The sequence below is a fragment of the Onychostoma macrolepis genome, chromosome 14 (genome assembly GCF_012432095.1).
Source record: "Onychostoma macrolepis isolate SWU-2019 chromosome 14, ASM1243209v1, whole genome shotgun sequence".
Classification (NCBI taxonomy): domain Eukaryota; kingdom Metazoa; phylum Chordata; class Actinopteri; order Cypriniformes; family Cyprinidae; genus Onychostoma; species Onychostoma macrolepis.
In genome coordinates, this window is record NC_081168.1 from 3,431,381 (window position 1) to 3,445,323 (window position 13,943).

General features: G+C 37.8%; 1 protein-coding gene across 1 annotated transcript in view; it reads left to right on the forward strand.

Annotated features, from left to right (window-relative positions):
- Nucleotides 1–13,266, forward strand: part of enox2 (ecto-NOX disulfide-thiol exchanger 2) — a 238,523-nt gene extending 225,257 nt beyond the window's left edge. The window contains exons 13-16 of the mRNA XM_058797429.1: nucleotides 3,016–3,069; nucleotides 3,965–4,067; nucleotides 7,999–8,084; nucleotides 12,615–13,266. Of these exons, the coding sequence (XP_058653412.1) occupies nucleotides 3,016–3,069; nucleotides 3,965–4,067; nucleotides 7,999–8,084; nucleotides 12,615–12,746 (375 nt within the window). The 3' untranslated portion in view covers nucleotides 12,747–13,266. The remainder of the gene's footprint in view (nucleotides 1–3,015; nucleotides 3,070–3,964; nucleotides 4,068–7,998; nucleotides 8,085–12,614) is intronic.
- Nucleotides 13,267–13,943: the final 677 nt, after the last annotated feature.

The following is a 13,943-nucleotide window of genomic DNA, read 5'->3' on the forward strand; positions in this document are numbered from 1 at the left end:
AAAATAATGCAGGTAATGTGTTTAAAACAGTGGTTTGAAGTCTGCCTATCTATACTGATACGAACCTCTGGTACTCCCATTGTAATAGACATAAATAAAAACAATAAATAAACAAACAAACAAAAATTGATGTCTGATTAATGTTGTACATCTTTTTTTTTTTTTGCATTAATTAAAATTGTTAATATAACTCAGATTAAATCTTTTTAATATTATAAAAACTTAAAAATGTAAAATGTTATCATTTTTTTTTATAATAATAAACAATAAAATAAAAAACTCCCTGGTTTAAAACCACTAGGTTTAAAAAAACACTCTTTTAAACTATTTCTATCTAATTTCTATTCCATTCCAGGGTTTGTTTCTTCCTTATCTCCAATTTGCGCTGAAATTTTAATACATTTTCAGCTCGACACACATATATGAAGAGTTCAGATGCAAAAGCCTCTAAGCGCCATCTGAAATTTTCTTCTAAAATGAGCATTTTTCTCAGGCTCTCGTGTGTAGGTAATAACAATGAATAGGTTCTTTAGGTTTTCTATTCAATAACTTCTAAATTTCTTAATTTATATAAATGTATTTTTAATGGATTTCTTCAACGGATTTCATCCTCCTACTCGTGCTAATCCTGTCCATAACAGTCACAAAGAATTACTTTTTAAATGATCATCTTTCTAATAATATTTCACACTTAAATGTCATGTCTTTTTTTTTATTCTGACTGTTAATTGTCTGTTAACACTGTATTGAATTCTTGATGAATTCATGTTGACATGCACATTTGTGTTGTCACATTTGTGTGTCATGCTCTTGATGGTTTGGCATCACGCAGTCTTGAAGTGAGAGAAAAACGCTGCTTGCAAAATCACGCACCCTTGCATATAGTTTATGTGGATGAGCAGGCCCATGCAACAAATTCTACAAATTTTTCCTCAAAATCAGGACAGGAAATGCAAAACAATCCTGCGTTTGGTCTTCTTGAAGCGTTGAGGTGTTCAGTACGATCAGCGCAGCTGCAGACGCTAATGAAAACTAATGGCTGCTCCAGCCGCACGCCACCAGCGGCTACAACAAGCCGCTTTCAATTAACCGTGTGTCACCGCCGCTGTCCTCAACAGAGCTCTTATTCACCAAAACACGGCGACTGTGTTGCTTAGGGGACGAACGTTCATGTATGAAACTTGGGAAAAGTGACATTTAAATCAGACTGAGTTTCAAATTTAACTTCCAAAAGGTAATGACAATTTGAGAAGGCTAAACGATGCACGCCCCAAATTTGATAGCCTGTTATCTTGTACAGACAGATGTTGTTATCTCGCTTTTCCTTATCTGGTACCGTGGAGCGGATCGTTTTGGGTTAAGTTTGGGTTTTATCACCTCCAAGACTAATCATTTTGGAAATGGTTGGTCGGCTACTCATCATTCAGAGCAGGAAGAGAAGGAGAAATGTCTGCATGTGGTACAGCAGCGGGTCTGCTTTGATTGGCACTCTGCGTTGGAATTTATCTCGGCACCACTGATCCATGCTGAAGGAGAGTTCAAGGCATCAGCGTGTGCATTGATGAATCACCTGAGACAGACTCATTAATGGAAGAAATGAAAATCAATTTTAACGCTGCCGTTCCTCCTATAGATCTGTGCCCATCGCTTGCGAGAGCAGTTTATTGTTTTCTGCTGGATGAATGTGTTGTGTATGTCATACATCAGTCTGTACGTGTGCGTCTCAGTGTTTGCTCTTCCATCTCTTGCTGTGATAAACTTCATTAATATTTCTTCTAGAATCCTAGAATATCTGTCATTGAGTTTTGTGCGCTGTCCCGAATTCACTCACTGCATTAAAAAGCAGTAAACCACGAGAGGCCTTTTACTTAACAGAAATACGATAAAATATGCAAATATTCAGTAAATAATAACAGTTTATTATTATTATCAATTACATATTTATGTATTGTGTACTAGGACCCCTTTGAAGCAATGTAGTATTATTATTATTATTAAATTTTTTTTTTTTTTTTGTGTACTAGGTCCCCCTTGAAAATTAGATGATGCATCTCAAGGGGTTTTTCCTAAATAATACAATTTGTTACCATTTATTTAGTAATTACAAAAAAATATGTATTAATTACAAGAATCAAAACTATTTTTTATTTAATTTTGTTTTAATTATACAAAAATAGAATTCCATCGATGTGGTCACAGGGTGTACATACTGTTTCGAGAGAGTGATTCATCTAATCATATTTAGAGCTGAAGCGATCCGCTTTATAATACAAAGCGTTTACATTTTCTGAAGAAAATGTCATTGGTGCTTTGCCCTCTAAAACTTGCTGCTGGCCAGACTATATTTTCATGATTTTTATTATATTCTGGTGCCCCCAGGGCCCTCTATATGCTGCCACGAGTCAGAAAAAAGCCAGACAGAGCTTTTAATATTCTGGTATCTAGATATGGCTTAGGTCTTTCATGGGATTTCTTCACCTGTTTTATCACAGCATGCCGAAAATCGCTAATCAGATCACTTAGAAAAGTAATACCGCGCCTCTCCTCGACAAGCCGCGTGATTTGAGATATCGTTCGTGTTTGTAGCCCAGATGGTGCTAATCCAAAGTTTAATGCATGGATTTGAGGTTTGTTCAAATCCCTAACCATAAGCATGAGCAATAACAATAGTGATGCTTGCCTTGGCGAATGCCACTAAATATTCCGTCAGCATCCGGTTGCGTTACTAATCTCAGCAGAGCGGCTTGAAATGGCTGCCTTCACTTTGCGATTCCTCTGCGCTTCATTAGAGTTTCATTGAGCAGGACAAATGCTTTGGAGCTTTGCTGCTTATTTGGCATTTAGAGAAATCCATTTGCAAACGTGACCTTCAGCTCTTGGCGTGTCAGGCCTGTGATTCGGCTTCCTGCCCTGCGGTGTGTCCCGCGTCCTTTAGTTTCCCCGTGTGAACGTGTGTGAGTGCGAGCCTGTGACATATTACTCGCTGACAGCTCTCTCATTCTTTTAATTGACTAGCTGGAGACGGCCAAGCGGGAGGACAGAGGCGACGAAAGCGCCAATCACGCCAACGTAAGTGAGAGACGCTGCTCTCCGTCTTTGACTCTCGTCCACTTCACCGCTCCTCATCACACCTCATACAGGCACCTTCCATGAGTGCGGTACACTGTGGGGTGCTATGGCTTTTTTCGGGAAAAAAATTTGAATGTTAAAATGTTCACAAATCACACAAGTTTTATGTAGTGAGCTGAAAATGTTAGATAAGTAATATCATATATATAAAATTAGCCTTCTATGAGCTTTAAACGTAAAGCTTTTTTATTTTAATTTTTTTACTTGACTTGATATTATATACACAACTATTCAAATGATTTAGAAAAAAAGTATGCTATGCTCACCAAGGCTGCATTTAAAATAGGGTTTAGATATTAAAATTTGCTGTTTGTTTAATGGTAGAAAATTACAAAATCACAAAAAATTTAAATTGTTTTAGACATGCTACTGACATGGTTGCAAAAATTGCAAACCATACAGAAAATAATTAGAAAATAAAAAAGGATCACGTAATGTCGGTTTGACTAAAAGTTAAGCACCTCCTTTCGCTGACCATTTATACAAGAAATTTTTTTTCTATTTTGCACCCTATTCGTGGAAAGTGTCTATTAGTCTGTTCCAGCCTTTTGTTCCTTCCACTCTGCTGCTCTTTCTCTCTACATTTTCCTTTCTGTGCATCACCCTACACCCTGTTCTGTTGTCCCATTTCCCCTCCTCCATCCTCTCACAGAACATGACAGATCATTACAGGCCAATCGAGCGCAGGAGAACTTTATTTGTCGCGGGATAAATCACTCTGACACAACTGGGCGAGGAGATTTCAGCCCGTCAGAGGGCCGGGGTAATGAGCGGAGGGGCAGAGGGCCCGTGAGAAGAAAACAACTTTCTCTTTTGTTGTTATTTCCTGCCATAGGAGGCGGCGGCGGCCGTGGTGTCCTGCAGCCAGGAGAAGGAGAGCCTGCCGGAGAAAGGGCCTCCCAGCCCGGTGAAGTCAGAGAGAGAGGCTCTGCTCGTGGGTAAGCGTCGAGGGGCAACTGAGAGCTCTTTTCACACTTTATCTCATCAGACACAAGACTGTGAAAAAAAAAAAAAACCCTTCTCATTATTTTCATCAACCACAGCATGTCTTCCAGAGTGCATGTGTTAATTGCCTGGCCAAAAGAGCCTCAAATGAGTCACCTCGGATGCTTTTTAATGAGGAACTTTAACATGTCATCCGCAGCACAGCCAAGAGAGAGAGGCTGCCAAAATCCATGGCCAAAATTTGTCTAGGTATATATTTTGAGAAACAGCCAGAAAGAAAGAAATAATTGACTCTGGACTGTTGAATTATTAAAAAAACGAATGCACACCCTGAGGTGGCACCGTGGCCACAAAGTGGAAAGGCGATGATTTTCAATCATTCAGTGATCCCGAGTCACTTATCACATGAACATTTGTTTATGCCAAAAACATTTTCAGGTTTCCAGAATGAGAAACTGATTGTCACGGCATAAGAGAAAGATATATTCCAGATGTGGATGTGTGTAGCGAAGAAGACGCAGCATTCTCTGCATGTGTAATTGGCTTGGCACAGCATGTTCTCCAGGGTTTTATTTGTATTTTATTTGGCTTATTTGCCAGTCCAGTGACCGGAAAGAGTGCTGACCGAGCTATTGTCCGGCACATTGCTCTCTGATGAAGAAAGCAGCTTGAGTAAGCTCTAGTGGAGTGGATGCTCCTCCGGCAGCCTCGTTCTTTCCATCAGATCTGTTTGAGCTCATGCTGTGTTTGAGGAGGAGCTCCTGTCAGAACTAAAGGAGAACCTTGCATGCTCGCATCCAGACATAACGCAGTCAAAATGTGATTCAATGCGTTCTTGTAGCAAATCAAATGTGTTTTTGAAAGCAGAGAGGAGCCAGAGCACACGGCAGCATCTGAGCTCTTCTAATCTTCCAGAACAGGCGGTTTGATTTCCTTCATTCACGGTCACTCACTGTGTTCCTCTGCGGTCTACGTCGGTGCTAAAGCTTACTGTATCATATTTGATGCGCACATTTCTAAGGGCTCGAAATGATCAAAACTGATAAAAATCCTGTTGCACACAATGTGCTACATGATTGTCTTCTAATGGACAGTTTATACTTTTTAAGCAAGCTCTTTTAGTATAATTGGAAAAATGTCCACCTTCAGGTCATGAGACATGTGTTTTTGCTGTGAAAACTTTAATATATTTATAAAGTGAACGTAAGAATAACTTTTGTTAGTAATATTTCAGCTTACTGGACTGAAACAGCTTAGGTTTACTTGATTATCCATGCATTGTTTTTTAAATAGAAAAATCTGATTAAAATGCGAGTATCAAATCTCATGTACAGTATCTGTTTATCTCTCATCATCGTTGTATTGCATTGTTTTGCCCCCCATAATGAAAACAATAGAGATTTGATAATAAAACTAAGCATTCAAACATCATTTTCTAAGATGTTATTGGGAGACAAAAGAGTGACAACTGATATTTATATGCATTTTGTAAGTAGTCTGCTGTTCTGTTACAAAGATCTCATTACTTTACTTTACAAACTATCGTTGTTTCATCTTATTTTTGGCAATAAAAATATCAGCTGCACCAAATTGTATATTTTGCTCAGTTATGGCCTCTGAATAAAATTGAGGTATTTTCTTTTTCTTTATGAGCTCCATATTACTAGCCATAAAAGCATGATGTATCAAATATGGTACTCCAGACTGACTACTTTTTTTGTTTGTTACATAAAAACATAGATTAGTGTAAATTGAATAAAAAAAAGAAAAAAAAAAAGATTTGATTACCCCTTGGTTAACTAGTTGGACTAGACAGTGTCTTAACATAGAGGCTAGGTTTATGCAATTGCCCCTTGGGCTTCCTCTATTGACCTCTATCCATCATGGTCTCCTAATAATCCCCACTTAATTGGCTTCATCAGTCTCTACTCGAGCCTCCACTGATAGCTGATGTGTTTGTGGGTCCTGAAAAGCTCAATATAAATTTAAAGAATTTCTATTTTCTCCAAGCCTGTTCAACTTCCAGATTTAACTTTAAGATATTGTTCCCACAAGGAAATGAATGAATGAAATGTGGCCACAAATGATTAAGTCGTCGTATCTATATGTTCTTCCACATGTCATGTGCGAGGCTCTGTACATTTGACTCTAGCGCTATTTTGCACTTATTCTCAAGCCATGTGATCAAAACTGAATATAGCGCACAAGTCATATGAGCTCCTTTCATGATGCTTTCTGTCATTTTTGGAGGTTTACAACATCTGTTCACTGCTGATTTTCCAGCCTCTGCTAAACTTCTCATTTTGTTTTTCCTGAAAAAAAGCAAATCACACAGGTTTGAATGACATTAGGTAGAGTAAATAATGGCAGATTTTCATTTTTGGATGAAGTAGCCAGCACAGCTGCCAGCTCAGGGTGTTTGTTATATCTTCTAGCAGACATGCATGAATTAATGAAACATTGTGTTATTTTATAAAGGGTCCATTTTCTTTCACCTAACAGTGTTTGGCTTTGGATCAATGTGTGTAAATGGAAAGACGTGGTATTCCAAACACACTGCAATAAAACCATGTATAATGTATAAACTATATCTATAGTCCATCAAGACTAATGGAATATTGACTGTGCGGCACCTGTGCGCTTCTCTCTGGAGAGCTGCTTTGCTTTCCTGATCAGACCATAATGCATTCAGAATAATTGAGTTATCAGCGCTCACCTATCGCATTCAAACCAGAAGTGCTAATAGCAGCCGTTATTGTTATTCCATATGTTTGAGTGTGCGAATGAAGCACTCGGAAGGCCGAAGAACAGCCTTGATTACGCCAAACGGCATCAAAACTGCAATTAAACACTCATAATCATTTAGAAAGTTCAAGAGGCAGAGTTAGCCGATGAGGACAGCCACTTCAGGGAAAACAACTCAAGTACTTGGAATCATTTGCAAATCAGCGCTGGGAAATATAAATTGCTGTTGCAGTAGCGCTCTGCTCCAAAACCAAGTGAGCTGCCTACTTAGACAGCATTTTAGGACCTCATAGGCACGCTCTCAAATCAAGAATTATTCTGTCTTCAACCTATTTGGGCTGAGATCTGAGGTAGCATTGTATCCTATGCAGAGCAATTCAATTCAAGTTTATTTGTATAGCGCTTTTTACGAAACCGATCGTTGCAAAGCAGCTTTATATTTATATATTGTAGAAACTTGAGGGGCTGGCATCGTCTCTTCTCAGGCGTTTGGTCATCTCAGATCATTTAAGGGTTGGATCCAGACTGAAGCTTCTAGTTACATCCCGTGGCAGAAATAGAGAAATAATTAGCGTAGCTGCTGTTCCAACCGAGCAAAAATGATTTGTTAAACACAAGCTAAAGAATAATAATGTGCGTTTGATCAGATATAACTGCAGTACAAGATTATGAGATGATTATGTGAACGCTTGGTTAAAGCAAGCAATGGCAAAATGCAACAAGAATAAATTTATCCAAGGTGGAGGAAATGTCAATAATTATGGTGTTTTGTAAAATAGTACGTTTTGAATGGATTTCATTGCTAATTTATATTATTAAATGAAGAAATTTATATAAATAACTAATATTCACATAAAACATAACCTATGCAGTTCTATGTAAATTCATTAATAACATATTTATATTTTAAATAACTATGCAAATACTAATAAATGTAGATATTAAGCCAGTTTATCTATTTATATAAATATACTTTATTCAAAATACAGTAATTTGTCATTTTTTATATATATATATTTATACACTGTTCAGTGTATAAAATCTGTCATTTATGAGGTTCATTTTAGTTAGTAATTGGTCTTAAAAACTGGCAGCTTCTGAAAGGTTTTGGAACAGATTCTATATTTAAACTGTACTGAAAAATCTATAAGTGATTCATCTTTGGCTTTTCTTCCACAGGAATTATCTCAACGTTTCTTCACGTCCATCCTTTTGGAGCCAGCATCGAATATATCTGCTCCTATTTACAGCGGCTGGACACCAAAGTATGAAACACACACACTTTTTTTACTTCTCATTTTCAGTTAGTTATAATGATTTAAAGTTTATTTTTTATTTAGCTTCAGTAGTTTTATGGTTTATTGCAGCCGTTCCGTCTTACTATGATGACACATACTACACTCCATCAAACAAACTGCACCCTGAAACAGTAACATCTTTGAAATTTGTGCAAAGTTTTATTTGTCACAATTATAAGAATGCAGCTGCAGTACTTACTGACAATTAAATGTGCTAAAAATGTGTCGGATTTAGCAGTAAATTGTGATTATCATCACTCTGGCGTCTCCAGAGCCTTTCTGATTCAGCGTCTTGAGTCATAAGGCCCACACTGGAGAACAACTAATTGCTGAAATCTCCAAAGTTTGTGCTGCTCATGACAAAACGTTTGAATTATATTCAAGTGTTTCTTTTGAGGGAGTTGGGATCAACTAAAGTAGCGTTAGTATTTCTTTTTTTGGACCTTTGTTCAGTGGTGGATGAAGAACACAAGTCAAGTACTCGAGTAAAAGTACAGATGCCCTAATGAAATATGACTCAAGTAGAAGTACTTAATTTCAATTCTATGGTAAAAGTACAAAAAATACTTGAATGTACTTAAGTATTAAAAGTAATTAGCACTGATGGATGAACTCTATCTGTTATTTTTGCAGCCAGCTGATGTCAGACTAGTCATTACTCAACACTAAAAGAAAAGATTAGTGCATTCATGTAATATGTATTGATCTGCAAATAATTTTTAATTAAAGTAAATTAAAGTAAACTTTTTATACACTACTAAAACACCAAACTTTAATGTACTAAAATATCCATTTAAGCTACTAATAATTCAAGCTTGGCAAACATGTACGTCATATAGTATTTTAAAAATAATATGCCATATAGTTTTTCAAAAATGAAGAAACACAACATTTGTGTAAATATGTGGTTTTGTATCATTTGAAACAGCTACAGCTGTGGGTAAGATGCATGGGCGTTAATTTGCATTATTTTACCAAAAATAATCAACCCCTTACAGAGTGTAACACACAAATGCAGATTTAGTTCACAAAAACTGAGTCATGACATAAATATGATTTTCATTTACTGTACAGTAATCAGCATTATTAACTTATTTTTGCATCATCAGTCGTACGTACATTCAAGCTCAGACTATGTCCCTGTTCATTGAATCATTGAGCTGTTTATTTACGAACAGCTGCAAATGGTCTAACTTGTGAATGAATCGTTTAGAGTGATTCGTGAATCAGTTCAACTGGTTCATTGAAAAGAATCAGCACTTTCAAAAATCAGACATTGCTCTCATGATAAGCCCGACTTGGACGGTAATTGTTTCTTGTTGAGAAGTAAGCCATTTTCTACATTTGCAGGGGTTAGTCTGGGATTTTACTGCCGTCCGAATCCAGAATGTCTGTGCTTTTCTCCTACCACCCGTGTAAAAATCCCCAGCCGAATTACATACTGTTACATACTAAAGTCGTGTGGTAATTTAATTGTTGGCCGAATCCACATCTCTGAATTTACAAGAAGAAATCGATTCAAAATTCACTGTTTCAGTCCTTTTTGACCACTGCTGAACACTGTACGTTAACTGTTGCTCTTCACACATGTATAGATAGATAGATAGCAAAAAAACTATTTATTTTACTAGTTTCCATCTTCATAAAAGTTTTCATTAGTGATTATAACCTTGACACACACAAACAGAGGCTACTCACTCAGACTCAGTGTATTTACTGCTGCACACACACACACACACTGAAAATATGGCGGTCTGCTTGCCATTCTAATGTTCTGCTGAGTAAACAGCCCTTGAGCAAACAGAAAGAGCTTGCGGTGTAAAGCACAGTTCTCACGCTCACAGCAGGACCACACACACGTTTCCCACATTGTGTGTGTGTGTGTGTGTTTTCATCTTCTTGTTCTCAAATACAGTCCTCAAGCTTTTCCTGCCAAAATGTTTAATGCTGAAATAAAGCGCTGATCTTACTATAGCGCAGTGTTGATTACGCTTTATTTTTCTTTATCTCGCTCTCTCGCTCTGCTTTCGCTGTCACACAGTGACTAATTTACACTTACAGATGGAGGGTGAAAATGAGCCTCTATATCTTTTCAGTTTTGAGTTGAAGCCCTCCGGCTGTGGATGCCCACGCTCTCGCTCTCCGCGGCGCACACATGCCTTCATATCTTCATCAACACTCCACTCGTTTGCACTAAAAACAATGCACCCCGGTGGGAGGGTTTAATTGATAAACCGCCGTTCACATCACCCTGCCTGCCACTCGATAAGCTGCTGCAAGTGGGTTTCACGATCCTGTGAAGAACACAATTCACATCATGTATGGGCTCTGACAGTCATGCTGCGCTTATATATATATATATATATATATATATATATATATATATATATATATATATATATATATATAGTGGGGTCCAAAAATCTGAAAGCACATCAAAATGAAAGAGTTAAACCCGGGAAGTTTTAAAAATTCAGGGCAAATGTAAAATTAAAATGGAATGCATTCTGCAATATTTAAGTAATCAAGTAAATGTGTGACATTGATCTGGCTTGATTATGAGTATCAAAGGAATAATTTAGGTTGCATATAAATTAAGCACAATCAGCAGCGTTTGTGGCATAATGCTGGGTAATAATGGCACAAATAATACACACATAATTTCTACTTATGCCTAATTTCCTTTAAAACAAACAAACAAATAGAATGGAGGAAAATGGGTCCAATTTTAAAAGCAGAAATTTGAAGCATATCATTTTATTTTTGTATTATTTGAGCTGGGAATTTGCAGTCACTTTGGGGTTTTGAGCATTATGTAAAAAATAAAGCAAAACCTTTTTTTCATGCTAAATTCATGTTAACATGCATATTGTTTATATCTTGTGGCTGTAGTATTGAAACAGTGAGATTTTACAGGGTTTTTACTGGTTTTATGAAGGTAATTTTAAGACATTTAAAGACATTTTTAAGACCAATTTACAGATTTAAAGAAAATAAATAAATAAAATGTAACTTTTACAAATTAGCCACATTCACTTTAATTGTAAGTGCCTTACTCTAACCCATATTTTGGATGAAAAAAATTGACAAATCTAAATTAATCTTTGTTGTAATCAACATTATTCCACAAAAACTGTCAAATGAACTTAACTTGTATTTGACCCTGAATATGCCAACAATGCTGAACTGCCATTGTATTATCTTCAAATTACAATCTGCCTTAGTAATGCTTTGAAAGATTGCATCATATTGTCTTTTTTGGAGAATGTGTCACTGGTAGCATCTTAGAGCTGTGTTTTACTGTGTTGTCATATGACATTATTTTGTTGCCAGAGGAGGATTGGCCCCAGATGAGTCTGTTTCCTTCAAGGTTTTTCTCCAACACCTCACCACTGATGGAGTTTTTCCTTGAGACAGACATCTGGGGCTGCTCACTGGGGCTCAAAGCGATTCAGTGAAAGCTCTTGATTTAATGCAATATATATCATTGTAAGGGGCATGTTAGGCTGCTTTGAAATGATCTGTATTGCGAAAAGTGCTATACAAATACAAATATTCCTTTAAAGGAGTCATGAGCCTTTGTTTTTTTATTTTGTACTGTTCTCTGAGTTCCACTGTTATCAAGATTTGATCAAGAAAAATAATCAATTTTCTGTCCTGTTTTTAACCCCCCTCATCAGAACGCTCTGTGTGAATAGGCGTGGCGGATTGTAGACTCGGAAGTAAACGCCCACTGCTGTGATTTGGGTTAAAAACGCAAAAATACTCATTTCAAACGATCTGTTTAACAGACAAAGCAATAGTGATCACATGATAAAAACAGTTACTCACACTTGTGTGTTTTGCGACATTACTGTCGGATCCAATATAGTCACACAGCATAGTCTTTTAGTTTCAATCTTTCTGAAAATCCCGCATCGAAGAGTGCCTTGTTTGTAAACGAATCCGTGGTAAAATTAAGTGAACACAGGACCAATTTCATACTGATGCGGTCTGGATCTTCATTAAAAATGAAGTTAATTCACTCTTTCCATCGCTGAGATCAGACAGAAGGCAATGCAAACACTGTGTTTCTCAACTTGGCAATGCACATCGTCGTCTTGTCTTCAGAGCATTTATATCGTTTGGTTTCTGCGTAGACCTGCACGTTCGCATCTCGTTATTTACACTATGTGCACAAATCGGTGGGCGGGGCTAAACAGGCAGCGATGTAGAAGCAGGTGTTGATGATCTTCTGCGAAGGCGGAGCTTATCCACACTATTACATCATAGAGTAGAACATTCCACAAGCGGTTATTTTGGCTTCAATATAAGCTGTTTATAGACTAACGAGAAAGGTTTGAGGATTACAGGATGTTTTTATAGCACAATGACCTCTTGTATGTCAAAAAATAAGCACAGCCCTTTAAATTGGAAAAACAGAAGCATTTTCACTAGCAGTCTCAGAGCTGTGATTGGTTTGGATGGGTCTGACGGTCGATGTTCTTGTCGTTTCAGATCAGCACCACAGAGGTGGAGACTCTTCTGGGTCGGCTGCCCTGCACGTTCAAGCAGGAGTTGACGGGCGTCGGGGCGAGTCTGGAGAAGCGCTGGAAGTTCTGTGGGTTTGAGGGCATTAAGACGGCGTAGAGACATGGGTCGGGGTTCCTGCTAGAAAAACAAAAACGGCCGATGGACCGGAGGGGTCACAACCAATCACCTGCCAGCTCTCCGCGTCCATCCGCCGCCCCATGAGATTCTGATCTCAGAAACACTAGACCTGGAGATCCTCAAGACTTTGGTGTGTGTGTGTGTAGTATGATTTAGTATGTGTACACACGAGCACACTTCAGCGTGTGAGTGTGTCTGTGCACCACGTGAACAGACCGTACGCTTGTACCACACAACGAAAAACTCATCGGGTAAAAATCAGGGTTTGCTGAACCGAGGACTTGAACTGTCAACATACATTTTCTTGTTTCACCTCTGATTTGTAAAAAAAGAAAAAATATATAAATAACACGAATATATTTCTTTTCTCTTCTGTATAGGCTGCAGAAAACAGAAAACATAGAATCTTTTGTTCACATATCCTGTAAATGTTTGAATAACTTGCTATTTTTAAATAAAAAAAGGAACAACAAAATCTGCAACCAGACCAATTTGTTAGTTTAACAATCTAGGCCAATGCTTCTAAAATCTTCAAAAGTTCCACTTTCAGCACCTCTGCTAATTAAAAGAGGAATCGTGGGATAAAGATCAGATTTATGCCACACACGTCCGTTCAAACCTTCAGGCTTTTCCTGCTTAAGCTGGTGACCAAAGCAACGCTCTTCCGCTCTTCCCCAAGTGATCTGAGCCGGTCTGCTGTGTTTTCCCGTCTCATATCTTAACTGTGGAGTTTTTTTATGCAGTGGACTGGTAAGCAGCGCTGCTGTTTTCGCACAGAGCTTGTGAAGTTTAATTAACAATCAGAGCTGTGTGGGTGTTTGTCTGTTAGTCAGCAGTAAACGTCTCGTTCGCCGCTGCTGAAGAGGAGAGAAGACTCTTCCGGCGGCACAGTCAAGCGTCCCTAATGCTCTTCTGTTGTGCAATTTGTAAGGTTATTTTTTCACTTATTGCTAAGGGAAACTAAGGCTTTATTACACATGATTGGTTCCCACTGCCCCTTTTCCATTTCCTTGGGCCGTATGTATGAAAAATTAGTTTCAAATGCATGTCAGACATTTGGCCTCTCAAACATGAATTAATAATGGCTAATGATTGTTTCTTCCGTCGTCGAACAATCCTTAATTCATTATTATTTCTTTTTGCCATGCATTTTTAATATAGACACTCCTGATGGAC